Consider the following 20,638-nt stretch of genomic DNA (forward strand, 5'->3'; position numbering starts at 1 on the left):
TTTTTAGCAAAAATTTTTTTTACAAAAAAGGTGTACAGGTAATTCAATAGAAACAAGATAATCTTTTCAAAAAATGATAAAGGAACTGATAACTGTACAGGGAAAAGTTCCTGAACTTGACCTTGCATCATATATGAAAATTAACTCAAAATGGATTATAAATCTAAATACAAGTGTTAAAACTAGAAGAAAACAAAGGATAAAATCTTTATGATGTTGAGTTGGACAAAGATTTCTTAACCAGAACATCAAAGGTCTAAAACTACTGAAGAAAAAATAAATAAAATGGACCTCATGAAGATTAAAAACTTTTGTTCTTTGAAAAACATGGTTAAAAAAACAAAACGGTAAGCAACGGACTGGGAGAAAATTTTTGCGAAACACATATTTTAAAATGTCTTGTATCCAGACTACATAAAGAACTCTTACAGGCTCTGGTGGGGAGTTCACATGTCTAGAACTCAATAACATGAAGTCAAATAACATCTCTTCCCTACCCTTCTAAAAAGTGCTAAAAGATTTAAACAGATGATTCGCAAAAAAGATACGTGAATGGGCAAGAGCACATGAAAAGATGCTGAACATCACTAACCACCAGAAAAATTAAAATTTAAATCACAATGTGATACCATTATCCACCCACTAGAATGGATAAAAATTTTCAAAGACGTAAAAAGATGGACAGTACCAAGTGCCTGCAAGGATATGGAGCTATCAGAACTCTCATATATTGCTGATGGGAATGCAAAATGGTACAGCCATTTTGAAAAACCAAATAGTAGTACCTTAGAAAGTAAAACATACATTTACCATACAATCCATCCATTCCATTCTAGGTAGTTGACCAAGAAGAATGAACACATATGCCCACACAGAAACTTATTCATAGCTAGGGGTCAGAGATGGAGGATAAGGACAACATAAGAATACCTGTGGTGATGAAACTGTTCTGTATCGTGACTTTATCAATGTGAATATCTGGTTGTGATATTGTGCTTTAGGTTTGCAAGATGTTATCACTGAGGGAAAATGGGTAAAGAGTACACTGGATCTCTTGTGTCATTTCATACAGCTGCATGTGAATCTACAATTTCCTCATAATAAAAAGTTTAATTAAAAACATAACAAAACTCATTCGCAAACGTAGCAGCATTACTTATAATAACTCCAATCCAGAAGCAACTCGAATGTCCTTCAACTGGTTAACAGATAAACAAATAACAGTATATCCAACCCATGGAATACCATTCAGCAATTAAAGGGAACAAAATAATATATGCAACGACATAGATGAATTTTAAAAACATTAAGCTAAGTGAAAGAAATAAAACACCAAGATCAAGATTACATAGTGTATGATTCTACTTACATGAATAGCAGTAAAGGAAAGTAGATCAGTGATTGCCTGGAGATGGGACTGTGGGGAAAGGTTAGAGTACAAGGGACAGGAGGAAACTTTTCAGTGTGAAGGAACTATATTGCTCCTTCTAAACTTTGATTATGGTGGTGGTTACATGATCATGTACGATTATCAAAGTTCACACTATACGCATAAAATTGGTGAATTTTGTTATCTAAATAATATTTTTAAAGAGAAAAAAATTAAGGCTTAGAAAATTAATACCTGTTAGCGTCTTTCCTGCATTCAAAGGAGGTGCAATGACCCTGAAAAGTTTCTGCATAAAAATTAATAGGAAAACAATCAACATCATCCTAAAAAAATATTTTAAAAAATAATCTAAATCTTATGCTATTAATCACCTTTCTCTGATTGAATTAGATAGTCACTTGCTATTAAGATTAAATATAAAAACTCTTAATGTGGACATGAACTGTTTTCGTAGGATCACTGGGAAATCATTATTGTTATATTCCTCACTGAAAGAAACCATTTAATAAATACCAGTTAGAAGAAGGTCCTTGCTAAGATCATTATTTCTAATATAAGATATCCTTAAGTTCCTAAAAATGCTTTATTCTTTAAAAAATAGTAAGCAAGTCAAGGGATTAATAGCCCACCAAAAGGGTAAGATTACTTTAAGCTGAAAACATGTGAACAGTCAGCAGTCATAGAAACAAATACCTAAATGTAAGCAGAGCCCCTGAAAACACAAGATTAATGGCAAAACTATGTTGGCCTTCCTGGGATGGAGCTTCCTATTTAGGAGAAGATTGACCCTTAGCACTGGGAGGTGGTGCAAAGCCAGCTGTGCATTAGCAACAAAAAGCTCAATAAAACTATTCATATTTTCCAAGGAAAACCTAAATCCCTCCCTCACACCCCAAATTTCGTTAAACTGGTATATAAACCTTTACTTCTCTGGTTGTTCAGTGATTTATTCATTTCTGCGTGCTCCCAGTACAACTGTGAATAAACCTTGTCTTTTCTCCTGTTGTCAGTTCATTCGCAGCCCTCTCCCCACAATTCGGGTTTCAGGTGGTAGAGGAAAAGTTTTTCCTCCCAACACAAGGCACTCAGAAGCAGCCAAAACTAGAATTAAAGATTTCAGAAACTATGGTAGTCATCTCAAGTATGATGACACTGCCTTTCATTCTAGAAAATCTAGAAAATTTCAAAAGGCACTACAGTTCCTCTTTTTTTTAAATTTTTATTTTATATTGGAGTATAGTTGATTTACAATGTTGTGTTAGTTTCAGGTATACAGCAAAAAGATTTAGTTATACATATATCTATTCTTTTTCAGATTCTTTTAATTTGGACCTTAAACTGAAATGACTAAATGTGGACATGAACTGTTTTAGTAGGATCACTGGTAAATCACTGTGATTTTCAGTTTAAATCTCTTTAAACTGAAATAACTAAACTTTAAACACTGAACAGTGATCTCTTTTATAGGCAGAGAATTATAAAAGGGCAATCACAGGATGCATCTAACTTCCCACTGCTAAAATCTCCAAATGACTATTTAATAACAAATACCAAGCTCCTGCTGAAAGTCATTAACTTGAAAACTACTCAACACAAAACAAGGCAACGTCAATAGAAAAGTGTTCCATCTGAGATGCATAGCTATAAATGCAAACCAGATTTTGAGGAATAAAAAATCCACACAAAACAAAAACTTCAAAAGCAACAATAACAAAAACCCCAAAACCATTTTCTTCAACATAGAATGCATCAAATAAGAATCTGTTTTCACAGATTATTTTGAGAGAAACTAGAAACTGCATTAATTCTTCCTAATTGTGGTTTAATAGTGGGATGGAGAACATTTTTGCATGTGCGCAGGTCATGGACCTCACTGAAGAGTCAGCTAAGAGGTGTGCAAATGTTAAAAATACTTATCTGAAATACAGACAGTCAAGGTCAAAACCAGTGGGGAGGGCTGTGGCACTCATTTGGAAAATGACCAAGAGGCAAGAAGTACAGCCAAAACTGAAGGAGTTATGAATTAGAGGGCTATTCACCTACCAAGCTAAAGATATTTAAAGGAGACTGAAATATCATAGAATGACTGCTGACTTAATACTGAACATGGTTTTGGATGTCCACTAAATATGCAAAAAAGTTGACTGGATGCCTTCAGGAGAAGCCTGGGTCTTCTGATCCAGGTAATGAAGTCACTGTAATAAAGCAATGGGCTGGCAGGGCACGACATGCATCCACAATCCATAACCCATAATTCTGTCTATAAATTTAAGGGAAATAACAAGATGAAGATGGGTTTGGTTCTTTTTAAAATAAGCCCAAATGCTTTTTAGATACTCTCTTCTAATGGTAAGGAGAATAAGAAATTATAATGAATGCTAAAAAATTCTGAAGTAGGAAAAGCAACAAATTAGCAATTGGCAAATCATGACCTCCCACCATTTTCAGGACCTTTCCCTAGAAGAATATATCTACAAAAGAATATTACTCAATAGTACCATTACTCTATACAGTAAATATATATAATGAATTTCTTATACCTTTTGGAAAAGCTATAATAATATCACAATTTTATAGAAAAAATCTTAAAGTCTAATGGGCTTTTAATTTTATCTATTGTTCCCTGGGATTTAAATACCTACTTATGCAGATAAAAAAGAAAACAATAGTAGAAGGTATAAAACTAAAGACTATCTAAAGTCCTAAACAACAATGGGTGCAAGTCTAATAAATCTACAAGAAATTTTAAAGTGATTGGATGAAAACAAACTATTCAAAGCAAATGGAGAAGTGAAAAAACATTAATAGACTGTGTTAAATATGCATATAAGTTAGAACGTATCTTACCTCCATTGGACTAATAAATTCATTCATGCCTCTGTTGTAGACATAAATCATAGCATCGTACAGCCGATTTTCCCAACACATGAGAACTACCTGTAAAAAGGAAAAGTTGCTTGGTCCACACAATTGAGCAAATCTCACCAATTACTTTCCTCAAAGCTTTAAGAATGGGGAAGATCTTAAATTCTCTTTCCTAATTTTTCTTATTCCTTCTCTGAAAAAAACTGAAATTCAAGTACTCAAACACAATGCCAGGGTAAGAGCTGTTGTAGGTTCAATGTTACTTTCAACAGTACAATAGCTACTTTTAAACATCCTCCAATGTCTGATTTTATTTCTTCTCTATCTTCCCCCTTTCCATATCCATCTTACCTTTGGTCACTAGTTCTACAAATATTTACTGAACATCTATATTCAGGTCCTCTCCTAGGCACTGGGGATAAAGTGATAGGTAGAACAAACCCAGACCTATTCTCTACCCTGACAGAACTTCCATTCATCCTGGACACTCACCAAAAGAAGGGGCACAAAATGGTGCGTGAATTATGACTTGGGGAAGATACTCAATTACACAAATAGTTCATTTACAAATGTGGTAAGTCTTATAAAGGAACTTGACTTGGTCTGGAGTATTCAGGTCATCCCTGAGGGAGCAATATTTAAGTTAGGACCTAACGGATACATGTATGTGAGCCAAAAGCTGATGTGGAAACTAGGGGCTCTGCAGGCAGACGGAGCAGTAAGGATGAGGAATAGAGATGACTTAAGTATAGAGTACCCTATATACTGTTCCTACGAGAGCTATATTATACTACTGAGTGACAGGAGAAGGCTGAAGTGGAAGAGTAGAGGTCAACAAAGGAGAATGATAAGGAATAGCCAAAGGGAAAACAAACTACTAGTCTGAGGGAAAATGGAAGTGAGGTGTCACGGGAGAGTCCTTCTAGACAACGACATGTTCTGGGACCTCTTCTCTTTTCTCACTTTCCGCCCTCTCAGCCAGTGCCATGATCATACATCTCTTTACAGCTTCAGCCCTAACCTCTCCTCTGACCCATATAGCCAACCATTGACTTGATATCTTCACCTGAATGCCTAGTAGCTATCAAAATAAAATGGCAAAATACAACTCCTGATTTTGTCTCCCAAACTTAGACCTACCCCAGTCTTCCAATCTTCGTAAAGGAATCACTATCCACCCTGTTTTTCAAGCCCAAAAATTAGGCAACAGCCTTAAATTCTCTCTTTCCACACCTTTAGGTCCAATTCATCAGCAAATCAGTTCTACCTCCAAAATGTATCCAAAGTCAGGCCATCTCTCTCCATCTCACCACTATCATCTTTGACCAGGACTACCTCCTGGACCAGCTCTTAACCAATCTCCTTGCTTCTTCTGTACTTGGCCCCCACCCCTCATTCTGTTATCTATAGGCAAATCAGAGTGATCTCCCTTAAAACCTTTTAATGATCTCCCATAGCACACAGAATAAAAAGGAAAAATCTGTACCTTGCCCTGAAAGGGCTATCTCTCTCTTTCAAGCAAGCTCTGTTTGCCTTTTATCTGTAACTTTTAGCACCCAAGGCATATCTTTTTTTTTTTTCCATTAGCTGTTGTTTTTACCTGTAACAATCTTCTCCTCCAAGATTTTTGCACTACTGATTCCTTCTTGTCATTCAGATTCCAGATTTGATCAGACTCAATGTTACTTTCTTGGTTTTCTATAACTGACCCATCTAAGATAGCCTCTTATTCTCTATCATACTGCCTGTTTGACTTTTAACATAATACTTGTTTTCAATATTTCTGGCTTGTTTACTTGTTTGTCTGTTTATTGTCAAACTTTTTTTTGCTAATGTAAGCCTTACGATAAGCCTTGTCCACCAGGGTCACTAAAGCATTGGAGGTCATTACAGACTCTAGTGAAAGTAAAGCTGAAGAATTATTAGGATGTGAATGAAATGGAAGAGGCAACCTAGAGAATGCTTTCAAGAAATGTGGGAAAGAAAGAGGGAAAGGGGTGGAGGAAGGAAGGAAGGAAGAAAGGAGGGAGGGATCTGGCTGCAAGTGGGAAATGTGATATGGCAGTAACCAAAGGGGAAGGAGGGGAAGGCTTGATAGGGAGAGAAGGGAATCTGACGGGGAGATTGTTTAAACTGTTGTTTTAACATGAAAAAGAGCAGAGAATATTTACCTAGTGTTGGAGAAAAAGCTAAAAATGTTGGAAGGAGAAGAAATTAGAAATTTCTCTTATATCAGTGATAGGTAAATAAAGCTAGATTGATAACATGTTCTCCCATCATCAGACCTATTGTCAGACATGAAGATTACGCCAAATTACCCACATGACAGAAAGGCATATGTAAAGAGGACCTGGCCTTTGCAAACTTACAGCCATTCATAAAGAACTTCCATAAAGAAAACAATAAACATTTTCCAAACCCTTCATTTCCATGTGAGTTTGCACATTAAAAACAAACAAACAAACAAAAAACCTTTAGTCCTTCTAAGTTTGTACGCCACCGTACTTTAGCTCAATAGGGCTCAGCACCTTGGTACCTTTGTGCCTTTGCTCAGCATTAGGACTGAAGAGTTAAATGAAGAGTTAAGAGTGAAGTGTCTTAGGTCAGATACATATTGCTCCTCAATTAAGGACTTAAAACTTATTGTGGAGACCTCAGATATACTGGAGGTATATTATCAATGAGCTGGCTGATCATGCTAAGATGTCCTGAAGTTTGTTTCTTATACTATGCTCTGCATTTCAAAACTTAATGTATGAAAGTTATCAACTCTGAACATATAAACTAGCTTTTCAAAAAAATGGCATCATACTCTTAAAAGTAAAAATATTCTATTTTTCACGTGGAAGTGCTTATAGTTGAAATTCACTTGCAGGATGAAAATTGTAGTAGTGAACAAACCAACTGGTGAAGAAGGATAGGGCAATAAGCATTTACTGAGCAACTACCAAATATAAACCCTATGCTAAGAGCTCTGGGGGATGTCAAAGGAAACCGAAGACTACGGGCTTGCAGGAGTTCCTAATCTAGCTTTAAGTAAAGAACACTCCTAAGAAATATACTGACAAATATAAGTTTATGAGACCTCTTACCAAAAAGTGCTAAAAAATAATTAGGGTTGATGAAAGACAGAGGAAGGCCCGATGAGTCGGGTAAACATATTCAATAAAGGAATGATGTTTATTCCATAAATTAGTAGACTGCCTGTAAACTCACCTGCTGAATATCTAGGCTGGTGATATCCATATGTACAATGAGGGCTTCCACATTTTCCATCAATTTTTTATCTTGGAAATGAACAATCAAGTCTTTCATTACCTGGGGTGTGATCCCCACCAATTTATCACTTAAAATATATGGTTCAAGGCACTCCAAAAACACTCCTTTGGCCACTGAATTCTCACTTAATTTGTCATACACCTGGCTAAATAAAAGATCCCTGCAACAAACGGGGAAAAATACTTTTAGGAACATTCCAAACATCCATTAAGTTCAGTCTACTAAGTATATCTCATCTTTTTCCTATTTCAACTTACATGCAAGTTTATTAAAAATAGTAACTATTTGCAAAGAGCTTTATATTTTGAAAAATCTCTTATATATACTATCTTAATTCACCCAATACTTTTTACAAATAAAAAATGTTGAATAAGTTAAATTATTTGCTGAAAATCAGTTAGCTAACAAGTGATAGATTCAGAATTTGCATCAGCCTTCTGACCTAAACCCTGTGCTGAATCTATTATGGCACACTGCTTCTTAAAGACAACATTGATATGGGAGCAGGTAGTACGGAGACTATGATGAAGTAAAAAAAAAAATTAAATGGACTATTCACAATTTAGCCTTTCCTCTTTCCTGGTACCTAAATATTCCCATCTGATCTGCAAGGCCAATCTGCTTCTTTATCTAGTTCTTGCCCCTTGCTTCCCAAAAGGTTTAGGTAGTGATTATTGATGGGAGTGGAAGAAGAAAATGTTCAATGTTTTTAAAATATGTCTGAAAACTATTTTATTGCAGAAACAAAAAAACTGTAATTAATCAAATGCTACCACACTCAATAACTGTGTTTTATTTATTTTGTATTTCTTCTGCAAAGAGTCCAGAAGTAATTTTAGAGTTCTATTCACCATAGACATAATCTGAATTTGTTTTCACCCAATATTATATAAGCATTGTCCTAAGCTGCTACTTAACTCTTTAAAATTACCATTTTGTCTAACCACAATGTTTCAATATGCTGAAACATAAGAATTTATTTAACTATTCCTGTAATGTATCACTTATTTCCACTATTTCACTATTATGAGTGAGGCTACAATGAACATCTACATATAGTCTTTCCATTTGGGGGCTTAATTCCTTAGTCATTCTACTTTTAGAAATTTATTTAAAGTCAAAAGATACAAAAAATGTTGTGGCACTTAAAATGTATTACTAAATTATCTTCAAAAATCATCATAGCACCAATTTACACAGCCATCAGTAATGTATAATTTCAACAGTTTCAACAGACAACTGTCTTTAGCTTTTTCCCATATAGTTTAATGTATAAATTAAACAACATCACTGTTTTCAATTCTTTGATGACTGGCAAAATTAAATGTTTTCCATGTTTCCATTTATACAGTGTATTGACTTATATCATTCACTGATTCATTAATTCTTTTTTTCAAATACAAAAACTGTGCTAATTCTATTTACCTGTTAGGATTAGCTGATTATTTATTTGCTAAATGTATAACCTCTATATATGTGCATCATGTCAATTGTGAAAAGTGGTAGATGGTTCATCCACAGGTGTGATCTTTCATGACAAGTTCCACAAAAAGGACAAGGAAGACTCTGAAAGCAATGGGATGGGGTCTTGCCTCATCTGAATTCCTGGAAGAGGGACCAATGATAAACGGACTGGCTACAACTGCATAGACCCCATGTTGCTTTTCAATAAACAGTATTTGCAATATCCTGGGGGGAAATCCATATCCATTTATTTTTTTCTCATATCCACAAGTATAATTATTGCAGCATTTTCCCCCTTGCTTTATATTTATCAGAGTATTTTTCATGTTAGTTTCATTTTAATCAACAGTCCATTACTTTTTTTTTTTTTTTTTTTTTTTTTGTGGTACGCGGGCCTCTCACTGTTGTGGCCTCTCCCGTTGTGGAGCACAGGCTCCGGATGCACAGGCTCAGCAGTCACGGCTCACAGGCCCAGCCACTCCGCAGCATGTGGGATCTTCCCAGACCGGGGCACGAACCCGTGTCCCCTACATCGGCAGGCGGACTCTCAACCACTGCGCCACCAGGGAAGCCTGACAGTCCGTTACATTTTTGTGATTACCAATTACTAGCCAAGCAAAAGGAACTGAGATTAATGAAGGCCTACTGTAAGAAAGATAAAATAAGAGTAACAAAGTAACTCTTATGAACTTAAAGAAAATGTCATATTTGCTAGCTCTTGCGCTCTGTAATGTGTTGTTAAAAACATGCTAGGAAAGATAATTATATATTTCAGTTCAGCACAAAAAGCCCTGGGGAGGAAAACTAAAAAGCTACAAATTCAGTAAAGAGAGCATAAAAGTTGACAAACAAGACACTCCTGTGGGGCTTCCCTGGTGGCGCAGCGGTTGAGAGTCCGCCTGCCGATGCAGGGGACACGGGTTTGTGCCCCAGTCTGGGAAGATCCCACATGCCACAGAGCGCTAGGCCCGTGAGCCATGGCTGCTGGGCCTGCGCGTCCGGAACCTGTGCTCCGCAACGGGAGAGGCCACAGCAGTGAGAAGCCCACGTAATGCAAAAAAAAGAAAAAAAAGAAAAAAAAAAGACACTCCTGTGACAAACTACAGCATGCAATGCTGGTAAGATTAATGGCAAAACTATATGCTTCTTTCTTAACCAGTAAGAGGCTATAATAAAGAAGCAAGAAAAATATAACTCAGCAACTCCTATCTGCATCTCTACCTTAAAATAAAAATAAAACAAAATTTTAAGACATATTCTCGTCATTCTGGGAAAATATTTATTAGATCATCAGAGAAGGAGGGAAAAAGAAAAGTACATTAAAAAAAAAAAGGTTTTGGCTCTTGTGTTTCTTTCTGTACTTAGGCATTATACTCCAGGGTGCTGACCTTGTTTCCTGGAACAGCTCATGTCAAAACCGATGTTTATCGCTTCAAGCTTAGCCTCCTTATAACCAGTATAATAGAAAAATCCATTCTGAGTAACAGAGGGCCAACAAAAAGGTCTTCTACATAACTTCACTTTATATTAATACTCATATTAAAGACATTATTTGGAGTTTATCATACATAACTTCAAATTGATAGAAAAAATGACCAAATTCACTTTTTGCACTATCAATTTTACAATTATAAAATGTGAAGAACTCAGCTTTGATTACGAGATCATTACAAATTCAGAGACTGTGTGAAGGGAGCAAGAGCATCAATCCTAACACTTGCCAGAATACACTAAATATATAACCAGAACCAAATAAACAACCCCCCTCTACATATAAGTGGGATTTAATAAATCCAAAGTTGATTTCGGCTGGCCTCTTTATTTATAAAATTAAAAACAAAGTTCAAAAGAATAGATACATGTAAATACATATGAAAAGATGTAAATACACCTGAAACTAACATAACATTTTTAATCACCTGAACTCCAATATAAAATAAAAAGTTTTTTTTAAAAAAAGGGCTCCATAAGACCTGGAAAATATGAACTTTAGAGACAATCCACTTTTTTTTTTTTTACCAAATTTCACTTATTTAACTAAAGTTTATTGAGAACCTGTTACATGTCTGGCTACTATCATAGATGCTGAATTGTATGCAAAATGAAAGTTATTTCACTGCTCAAAAAAAAAAAGTTCAAATGATCTTCAGGAAATTATGTTCAAAATGCTCTGTTTCCTGATACAAGTATCAGTTTGTAAATATTTCCTTTAAAAAGACATGGCTTAATTAAACTCTGTGAATATACTGAAAACTACCATACTCTTTAAAATGGTGAATTTTATGGTACGTGAATTATAATCTCCATATAGCAGTTAGACAAAATAAAAAAGGCATGGCCCCATTTTTCACCTAGCTTTGAAGTTTAGAATTTTAACTTGCAGTTACCAAGAAAATGATGAGAAAACTCAAAACATTAAGTTCCTCAACCATGGCTGATCATTAAAATCTTTCTGTTTCACAATAATAATCCTGATGTTGAACAACAAGGTTAAACAAATACTCTGGCTATCAAAAAGCCACTTCAGGTTCACTTTAGATTTAAGAGAAATATTTTTTGGTTCAGATTTATATATAATTCAAGTTATCTGAATAATGGCTTCTTTTTGGATATCTGCTTACAGTGATATAAGCTTGAAGTGGTCAAGATCATCTACATACAGCACCTATATTGTTTTATAATGTCTTTGAGATATAATTCACACATAATAACATAGCATTTATTTAAGCACTTATTTTTAAACAATGTTCAAAATTATGATTATAGTTCAAGTAAACTCTGGACCTATTTTCAAAATAAACTGAAATTATGGCTACTGTTGTATAAGCAAAATGACAAATCATTAAATATCCTACAAAAACCCTTGAGATATTTTATATCTTTTTCTAGTACTGAAAAAATATATATGCACTATCAAATTGAAATGAAATTGTGTGAGCAGAAACCAAATTATGAAAATAAAGGTAGATCTTCAGAAACAGAATTTCCTATCATTTCTGATTTTAAAAGATTCACAGAAAGATAATAAAGCCAAATTTTAACCGAAAAAGATGTCCATTACACACTGATCAGTATGCCCTACAGAGAAAAAGCAGTGTGGTTCCTGCCACAGTAAAAAGGATTTTACATTATAAAAGAATTCTTACATATGAATGGAAATACATATATATCCTAGTAACATAATATTACTGCTGAGTATGAAATTCTATAACTTATGATACAGAGGTAACAGTGATCATAGTATAATAATGGTTGTGGTATTGAGTTAAAATTAATTTCAGAGTATGTACTGTGTTTATAATTTAACCCTCATAAGAGACAGTATAATATATGAAAATAAGAGGACTGACTATAAAACCAATGTACTCAATCAGAAAATATTAATATAAAAGGTATCTGGAGGGCAGTATTGAGTGTCTAAGTGACCACCCTAGAAGTGGAAGAAGTTACTTGAAATTGGCTGAGTACTAGATTATGTTTTGTTTGTTTGTTTTAGTTGTTTGCTATTTAATGTAATTACTGATATATTTTTAAATTTATCATTTATTATCTTTCTCCTTGTCTTAACTATTCTTAATTCCTTTTGCTCCTTTTGACTTTTTTAAATTGTATTTTTCATCATGACACCATTTATTACCTTGTTAGTTATATATGTTTTTACTATTATATACTAAGTATGGGTTTAGAGATTACAATCTGCATCTTCAAACTATTAAATTATAATATAAATTAATAAATTTACCACCTTCTAGACAGTGCAAGGACTTTAGAACATTTTAACCTTATTTACCCCTTTCTCCAATTATGTAGTATTGTTTTCATATATTTTTCTCTTCATTTTTCTTCATGTTTTATTCAATCCTCACACATACTGATTATATTCTATATTCACTTACCCACATATTAGCTTTTCCACCTCAATCATTTTCCTTTTATCTAAAGAACAGCTTTTGTTATTTTTTTAGTGCAGGTCTGCTAATGATGAATTCTCTCAGTTTGTGTTTCTTAGAATATATTTCTATATCACTTTCATTTTCAAAAGGTATTTTTGTTGTATATAGAATTCTATATTAATAGATGTTTTCTTTCTGTCCTTTCACAATTCTGCTGTCTTTGGTTCCATTATTTCTGTTTAGAAGTAAGCTGTAAGGTTAATTGTTACTATTTTGAAGGGTTTTTTTTCTTTCATAATGACATTAAAGATTTTTTTTTTCTTTAGTTTTCAGCAGTTTAACCATGATGAACCTACAAGTGTTCTAATTCAGCATTATTCTTAGGGTGTAGCTCTTCATAGCTCAACAAAAGCCTGGAATATTTAGCACCCCTCTTTTTGTGTGATCCTTGAACTCAACTGCAGCAACATCACAAATTGCTCTAAAGTTTTGCTCAGCTTCTCAACCCCTCAGCTGCCATTTTTCAGAGTTGGCAATTATCTCAACAGGAAGAGCCAGCTTCTGTGCCTCTCTCCTCTGCCTGGATCTTGGTACCACAGATCCTCATCCGCTTGGTAGCTCTCTGATGCTTTCATATAAATTTTGTTAACAAATTATCCAGATTTCCCAGCTGTCCTCATTGCCATTGCTAGAAGCAGAACTCCTATGTGAGACGCTCAGTGCAGTATGCAATGCTATGCCACTGTCACTCTTAGTATAATCAAACTCATAGGTGTAGGCTTGTTATGATTTGTTCTGCTGTGCACCAAGAGTTTTCTTTCTGATAATTTCTGTCTTCCTTTAATTCAGGAAAATTATTAGCCATGTTCTCTAGTCTTTAATTTTGGAACAATGGTCAGGTATATGTTGAAGCTTCTTTTCTATTTTCCTCTCATATTTTCTAAGTTTTTATCTTTGTTTATGCTCTACATTTTGTTCCAGGTAAATCTTTTTTTTTTTAAGACGGTATCTGTGTTATGCACAATCTGAGCATTCTTAAAAGCAATCTCAACATCACAAATATTTTGAAAATTTGGGAGTGTAGAAGAGAAGATTCTAGATGCAAATGGAACCAAATGTCAAAGAAAATGGCATAAAGAGAGTATCCAGTTTAGGGAGAAAGATATCATACTGGAATGAAGTTACATAATTTTTAAATCCCTCTGCTTCAATTGAGTCTAGGGAATTGATCATTTTTAATCTTATTATCTATGGAAACTCTAAGAAAAAATTTAACTCTATTTTTAAGTGTGATTACACTGAAGCATTTATGAAACACAGAATTTTTATATCTAATAAATCTTTAATCATTGCACGTTTGCAATGGAAGGAAATTGAAAGATGACCTAGACACAAAGAATCAAAGTTGATCAAATGGCTTATTTGACCTCTTTACTCATAAGCTCAGGCCCATATACAGATTCCTAACATTATGATGAAAAAGAAAAGCCAGTATGATGAGAAGTAAGCAAGCACAAGAGCACAGAATCTAGAACACAAAAGGGAGCATGTGACCCAATGCCTAGTTCCACAGCCTCAAACTTTCTTACACTGCTGAGGACACTACCCTGTCCCTTCTGCCCCTACTGGAACCCAGAGAGTAGAAAAAGTGGGGAAAGAGACCAGGAGGGGAAAGAGAGTAAGAACACACATGCTGGAACTTCTCCTAAGCAGAAGCAGGATCTAATACAATCTGGTCTTCAGCCTTCAGAAACAGTCAAGAGAGAAGGAAGCCATACTATTTGCACTATGGTCCAGGAAAAATATCCAATCCTGGATCTAGGAGTGCGTGTGTATGACTGGATGGAGGAAGGAGAAGAGGACCAAGAAGAGCTCAGAATAGGACCCTTGAGATCTCCCTTCCCCTCGGCAGTCAGGAATATACTATGACTGCCGGTATTTCTGAGATCTCCAAAACAAATACTGTACTCATTTCAGACACAGCCCAGAAGAAAACATGCTAAGGAGTCAGGAAAAATTAAAGGAAAGAAAGAAACTGATAAAAATGAAGAAATAATAGATTCTAATTTGGTGATAATCTAGACTAGATCTTGTCTTCTATGTTGGATGCTCTGATTTAATAAAGAAATTACTGCATTCTCAGCCAGTCAATAGATTAAATAAAGTTGGAAATATTTCCTTTTCAAGTCATATAAGAAAAGAAAAATTTAGCTCTGGAACATTTTTGGGAATAATAGAAAATATTTCTGAAAGAAAAAACCCCCTTTTTTTTTTTTTCTTTTTCCCTATATAATCCATCTTACAACTGCTCAGGTCATTTCAACTTTATCTCACTGTGAGAGTATTCAAGATTTCAAGTTAATGATCACAAGTCACCCTGCAAACCAAGAGGCAGAATTACTTCATTAATTCAACCATCAGGCTACTTTGTGCCAGGTACCATTTAGGTAGAAATAATCTGTTTTATAAAGATATGCCTTCTTACTCTAAACCAAATTTAATCTCTTAGATATTTTATTTTATCTCATTTATATTATCTTAATTTGAAGATTTAGGTTGGTCCCAGCACTTATTAGTATTAGAAATACCACTACATCTCAATTTCCTCATCTGAAAATGAAGATAACTTTACCTCTCTTACACTGTAATTATGAGGTTTAAATGAAATAAAATATGTAAAACTGACCCATAAACTATTGAGGCTGCTTTAAAAAATATAAGACAAAAAACAAGGAAGTGTAAGTGTAAAACATGAGCTGAAGAGAAAACTAAGTTAAGAACTAGGGTGAGGTTAGTATACCATGGCTCTTAGCTCCCTAGGAAACAATAATTAGCTATACAATTCACTGTCCATCAGCTAAAAGTGAATTAGCTGTTCAGAAGATGCAAAAGTATTTCTGGTACTAACACCTGAGAGAAATTTCTTCCTTGGGCACTCATAAAGAAGACAATGTGGGGCTTCCCTGGTGGCGCAGTGGTTGAGAGTCCGCCTGCCGATGCAGGGGACAGGGGTTTGTGCCCCGGTCTGGGAAGATGCCACATGCCGCGGAGCGGCTGGGCCCGTGAGCCATGGCCGCTGAGCCTGTGCGTCCAGAGCTTGTGCTCTGCAACGGGAGCGGCCACAACAGTAAGAGGCCCACGTACCAAAAAAAAAAAAAAAAAAGAAGACAATGTGTAACATAAAACCATGTTTTCAACTACATCCTAACCATGAAGACAACATATTTCACTGGATAATTACATGTAACACTATAGCTAAAACACTGGAATGAATCTGAGCCCTAAGTAAACAGAAGCTAGAGCTCTTTGTGATTTAACTGAAGGTCTGACACAGCAAATAACTGCCCTCTTGATAACCTTCACTGATACTTTCTAAGTATGATCCAACCTTATATGATTTAGGCAACCTGAATATACATAAATTCAGGAGTCAAGACAGTGTTGTAGAGGGTTTGGGGAGTATCTGCACTGGATCCTCACAGCTGTTCACCACTGAAAAAGCAGTACAAGCTGGTAGTTACGAGCAAGAACCCAAGAACTAGGCTGCCTGCATTAGAATCCCACCTTTGCTCCTCAAAAAAAGTGTGAGCAAGTTTTGGCAAGTTACTTAATCGCATACTGCCTCTTGAACCTCCTATGCAAAATGAAGATAACAATAATACCTACCTCACTGTTATAAAAATTAAATAAGTTGTTATAAAAAATAGATAAATTAAAGTGCTTAGAACAATACCTGGCATGTAGGAAGCTAACTATTATTGTAAGTGTGAAAAATTATGAACTAGCACAGGTTGGTTAATTTATGTAGTTACTATTTAAATGAACAGATCCTAATCAAGAGTTTATTTAAAGTGATTTCCTTTAAACAAAGAGGTTCTTAAAAAAGAAGCACAATAAATCTTTCCTTTTTTTGAGTGGTATGAAATACTGTTTTAGTGATGGTTCATAAAAGAGCATATATATATAATGCATGAATCATACACTTTTAAGATCTTTAAGTGATTAAGTATTGCTCTTTTGCTATGTTCTTCACCTCCACTATACTGCCACATAAATACACAGATGATACATCTATATTGGACAAGTTAATTTTATTAGGTAAATGGACTGAAAATTCTTAAAGAATCAAATTTCTGTAAATTCATTTTTTAAAATAACCTATTGAGTCAAATTCATAGAATTCATAGTAGTAAATTATTGCTATAATATAAGCAAGAGGCAACTTGGACTCAAAATAATTGAACCTGACAGGCAATGTATACTCACTTTCGCTGCAGCAGAAGGCAGTAATCAACTATGACGGGCACCATATCCTGTAGAGAAACCGTAAAGAAAGCATCAGCACCACATCTCTGTCCAATGGCCCCCTGGTTAGACACAACACATAATGAAAGTAGCCTGCTTCAGATACTGTTAGATTGTTGGGAGAATATAACTTGTACCATACTTTTGGTAAGCAATCTGGCACTCTGTGTCAAAAGCCTTAAAAATGTGAAAACACTTTTACCCAGTAATTCTATCTGGAAATTTATCCTAAATACATTTAGTAAGAAAAAAAATTTAATGCATTAAGGTATTCACTGCAGCTCTATAATAGAAGAAAGAAGAGAAGGAGGGGGAAGGGAGGAAGACATTGAAATTAAATATACAACATGGGAAAACAGTTAAGTAAATTTGCTATTTAAATAAAATATTATGTAGATATTACAAGTTTATAAAGAGTTTACAACATTATAAGAAACATTACGTGAAAAAAATGTATTTATCTCACAGCTTTGTAAAGAAAATCTGCAAAGAAAATATATCAATTGATAATATAATATAGTTGGTCCCATTGGCGGCTCAGGTGATTCAGGTTGTCCATATTTTGTCACAATCCTCCAAACCAGCTATTTTAAGGTTAATTAATTTCTCAGTTTCATAACATTTTGACTGTTTTAAATTCATCATGTATAGACTCATATCAAATGAATGGCAACCCATAATTTTGGTCTTTTTCAAGAGAAACACTTTGAGGGAGGAGCAGTAGCTTATTATGACTAGAACTTGTCAAGTACCCAAGCATTAGATTTCAGCAGTACTCTTTCATTTTCTGCTAGCTGAAGAGCAATGGTTTCCTTTTAAAAATCCTGGAAGGCTTAGGTTCTGGACAGAAGAATATCCCATCAGGAGGGAGAAGACATTATGTGAAAGAGAATACCACATGCTAACACTTCTTTGACAAAAAGAACAAAACCTGAGGAACCACTATTATCTGAGAGAGAAGTAAGCAGAAGGACCTATAATCCTAAAAGGCTAACCCTGCCCCATCCATCCTGCTTCCTTTACTTATCAATATTCCTCATGACTACATTTATAATCTTACTTAGATTCTTCAAAAACAGGAACTAAAACCATAGATTTGAAAAGTTAGAGCTGTGTTAAGTCTCAACCCTGAATAAGAATACATATAGAGGGACAAATAATCTGCAGAGAAAAAAACTTTTTAGAAATACTGAGAAAATTTAACAAACACTCTTTAAAATACACAGCTGAGCTCCCCCAAAACTAGGGGCAATATCCAGGGTTTAAAATTGAAAAAGGCACTGCAAACTAAAGCAATAAGCCCTGAGCCATCACTGAGACTGTATTATAAATTTGTTGTTCATATAAGAGCTTGGGTTTTAATGCCAGAAACAAACTGAGGCCTTAATTCTTGCAACATAAGGAATTAAAGCAAAGATCCTCCTAAAAACAGGATTCTTGAAAGGTGCCTCCTTAGTGAAAGGCAATTAGAAAAAACAAAAAACAAAAAAACCTGCCCATATGCATAGGAAGCTAACAAGAAAGGTTGTCTGTCTCTGCCTGGACTCAGTGGGGATAAATCTGTACTCTCCAAGAATCTATAATCAAGATCCTGCCCACAGGTGGATTTGGGATTTGAATTTACACTATCTCCTTAGTACGGGAATAATCAGGCCAAGAAATTAACACAAAAGGTGATCCTGAAAAAAGGATACTCCTGGAGCACTTGAAAGAAAAAAATTCCAGAAACAGTTAACAGTGTTTACCAGTGCTTTGCTTAACAGGCAAAATAAGACCTCCTGATAAAGCCCCCAAAAGATGTGTCCAAAATAAAAAAGTTTAAAGCACCTCATGAAATAACACACCATAAGTTAATGTCAGCAGAAACTACAAACAGCAGGGGAGACCCCTAAAACTTCAAATATTATAATTATCAGGTAGAAATTATTAAAGTATATTTAGAATTATTAAAGGCATAAAATAAGGAATTAAGTGCCTATCCTAGCATTAAGTACTAAGGATATACTATAGGGATAATGGAGAGTGTGTAACCATCAGATTAATACATGTAGACAAAACACTCTGCTGATTCTATGATGGGAGGATCTGGAAAACCAAGACTGAAGATAGGTGGCTAGTATAGGAGTTCAAGATGGAAATAGGAGACCAAACTAGGGTAGTGAGGGTAAGCATAAAAAACAGCAGATAGAATCAAGCACTGTTTATAAAGCAAAACTGTAGAGGTTGGTGACAGATTGGTTATGGGTTGGAAGGCACAGGCAGGAGTCTAAGAAACTCCTAAGTTTCTAGTTTGAGTGATGGTTGGATGCAGATTTCATCAAATGAGATAAGGAATATGGGAGGAGGTGTTAGAAGGAAGAAGCTAAACATAGTTTGGGCTGTCATAGCTTTGAGGAACATCTTTACTTCGATATTGAATAGTAAGAAACTGGATATAGTAATCTAAAACATCTGGGTTAGAATTACACACTTGTAAGTCATGAAAGGAAATACTGTATATGAATAAAACTGTCCAGGGATAATAGAGATAAAAATCAGTGAACAGTGGATTACATCTTGAGGAAGACCAATATTTATGATATGGTCAGAGGATGGAAACAAAATCCAACTCAGGAACAGTCACAAAGGTTTAAAAATCAGAAGACCACACAATCATAGATATCTACAGGATACGGAATTTTAAAAAGGAAGGGGTGATCATCACTGTTTAATACAGCAGTGAGAATGAATAAGATGTGAAAGTTTTATTTGATTTATAAATTAGGATATCACTGGTATCTTTAGAAAGATGATGTTTTATCTTCCTCATTAGATCGTAAGCACAGTAATGGGTGATATGCAGCTTGCAGAGAACTGGGGGGAGAAAGGTGAGAGGGAAAGAGGGAGGAAAGGGGGAGGAAGAGAAAGAGAAAGCATCAGTGTATGTGTAATTAGAATCCCTGAATAAGAAAACTAAAACAGGGAGTTGAGGAAGATGGCGGAAGAGTAAACGCAGAGATCACCTTCCTCCCCACAGATACACCACAAATACATCTACACGTGGAACTGCTCCTATAGAACACCCACTGAACGCTGGCAGAAGACCTCAGACCTCCCAAAGGGCAAGAAACTCCCCACGTACCTGGGTAGGGCAAAAGAAAAGAAAAAACAGAGACAAAGAATAGGGACGGGACCTGCACCAGTGGGAGGGAGCCGTGAAGGAGGACAGGTTTCCACACACAAGAAGCCCCTTCGCGGGCGGAGACTGTGGGGGGCAGAAAGGGGAGCTTCAGAGCCATGGAGGACAGCGCAGCCACAGGGGTGCTGAGGGCAAAGCGGAGAGATGCCCGCACAGAGGATCCGTGCCGACCAGCACTCACTAGCCCGAGAGGCTTGTCTGCTCACCCGCCAGGGCGGGCGGGGGCTGGGAGCTGAGGCTCAGGCTTCGGTCGGATCTCAGGGA

The 20,638-nt window shown here is 35.5% G+C and overlaps 1 protein-coding gene across 2 annotated transcripts in view; it reads right to left on the bottom strand.

The window, feature by feature from the left end:
* VPS8 (VPS8 subunit of CORVET complex) overlaps positions 1 to 20,638 on the bottom strand; it is a gene marked incomplete at its 5' end in the record, with an annotated part of 289,040 nt that overhangs the window by 178,114 nt on the left and 90,288 nt on the right. For both annotated transcript variants that reach the window (XM_079705530.1, XM_079705529.1), the window contains 4 exons: positions 1,625 to 1,676; positions 4,238 to 4,327; positions 7,472 to 7,694; positions 17,158 to 17,204. In XM_079705530.1, coding sequence (XP_079561656.1) covers positions 1,625 to 1,676; positions 4,238 to 4,327; positions 7,472 to 7,694; positions 17,158 to 17,204 — 412 coding nt within the window. The remainder of the gene's footprint in view (positions 1 to 1,624; positions 1,677 to 4,237; positions 4,328 to 7,471; positions 7,695 to 17,157; positions 17,205 to 20,638) is intronic.

The sequence above is a fragment of the Hyperoodon ampullatus genome, assembly GCF_949752795.1.
Source record: "Hyperoodon ampullatus genome assembly, chromosome: 5".
NCBI lineage: Eukaryota > Metazoa > Chordata > Mammalia > Artiodactyla > Ziphiidae > Hyperoodon > Hyperoodon ampullatus.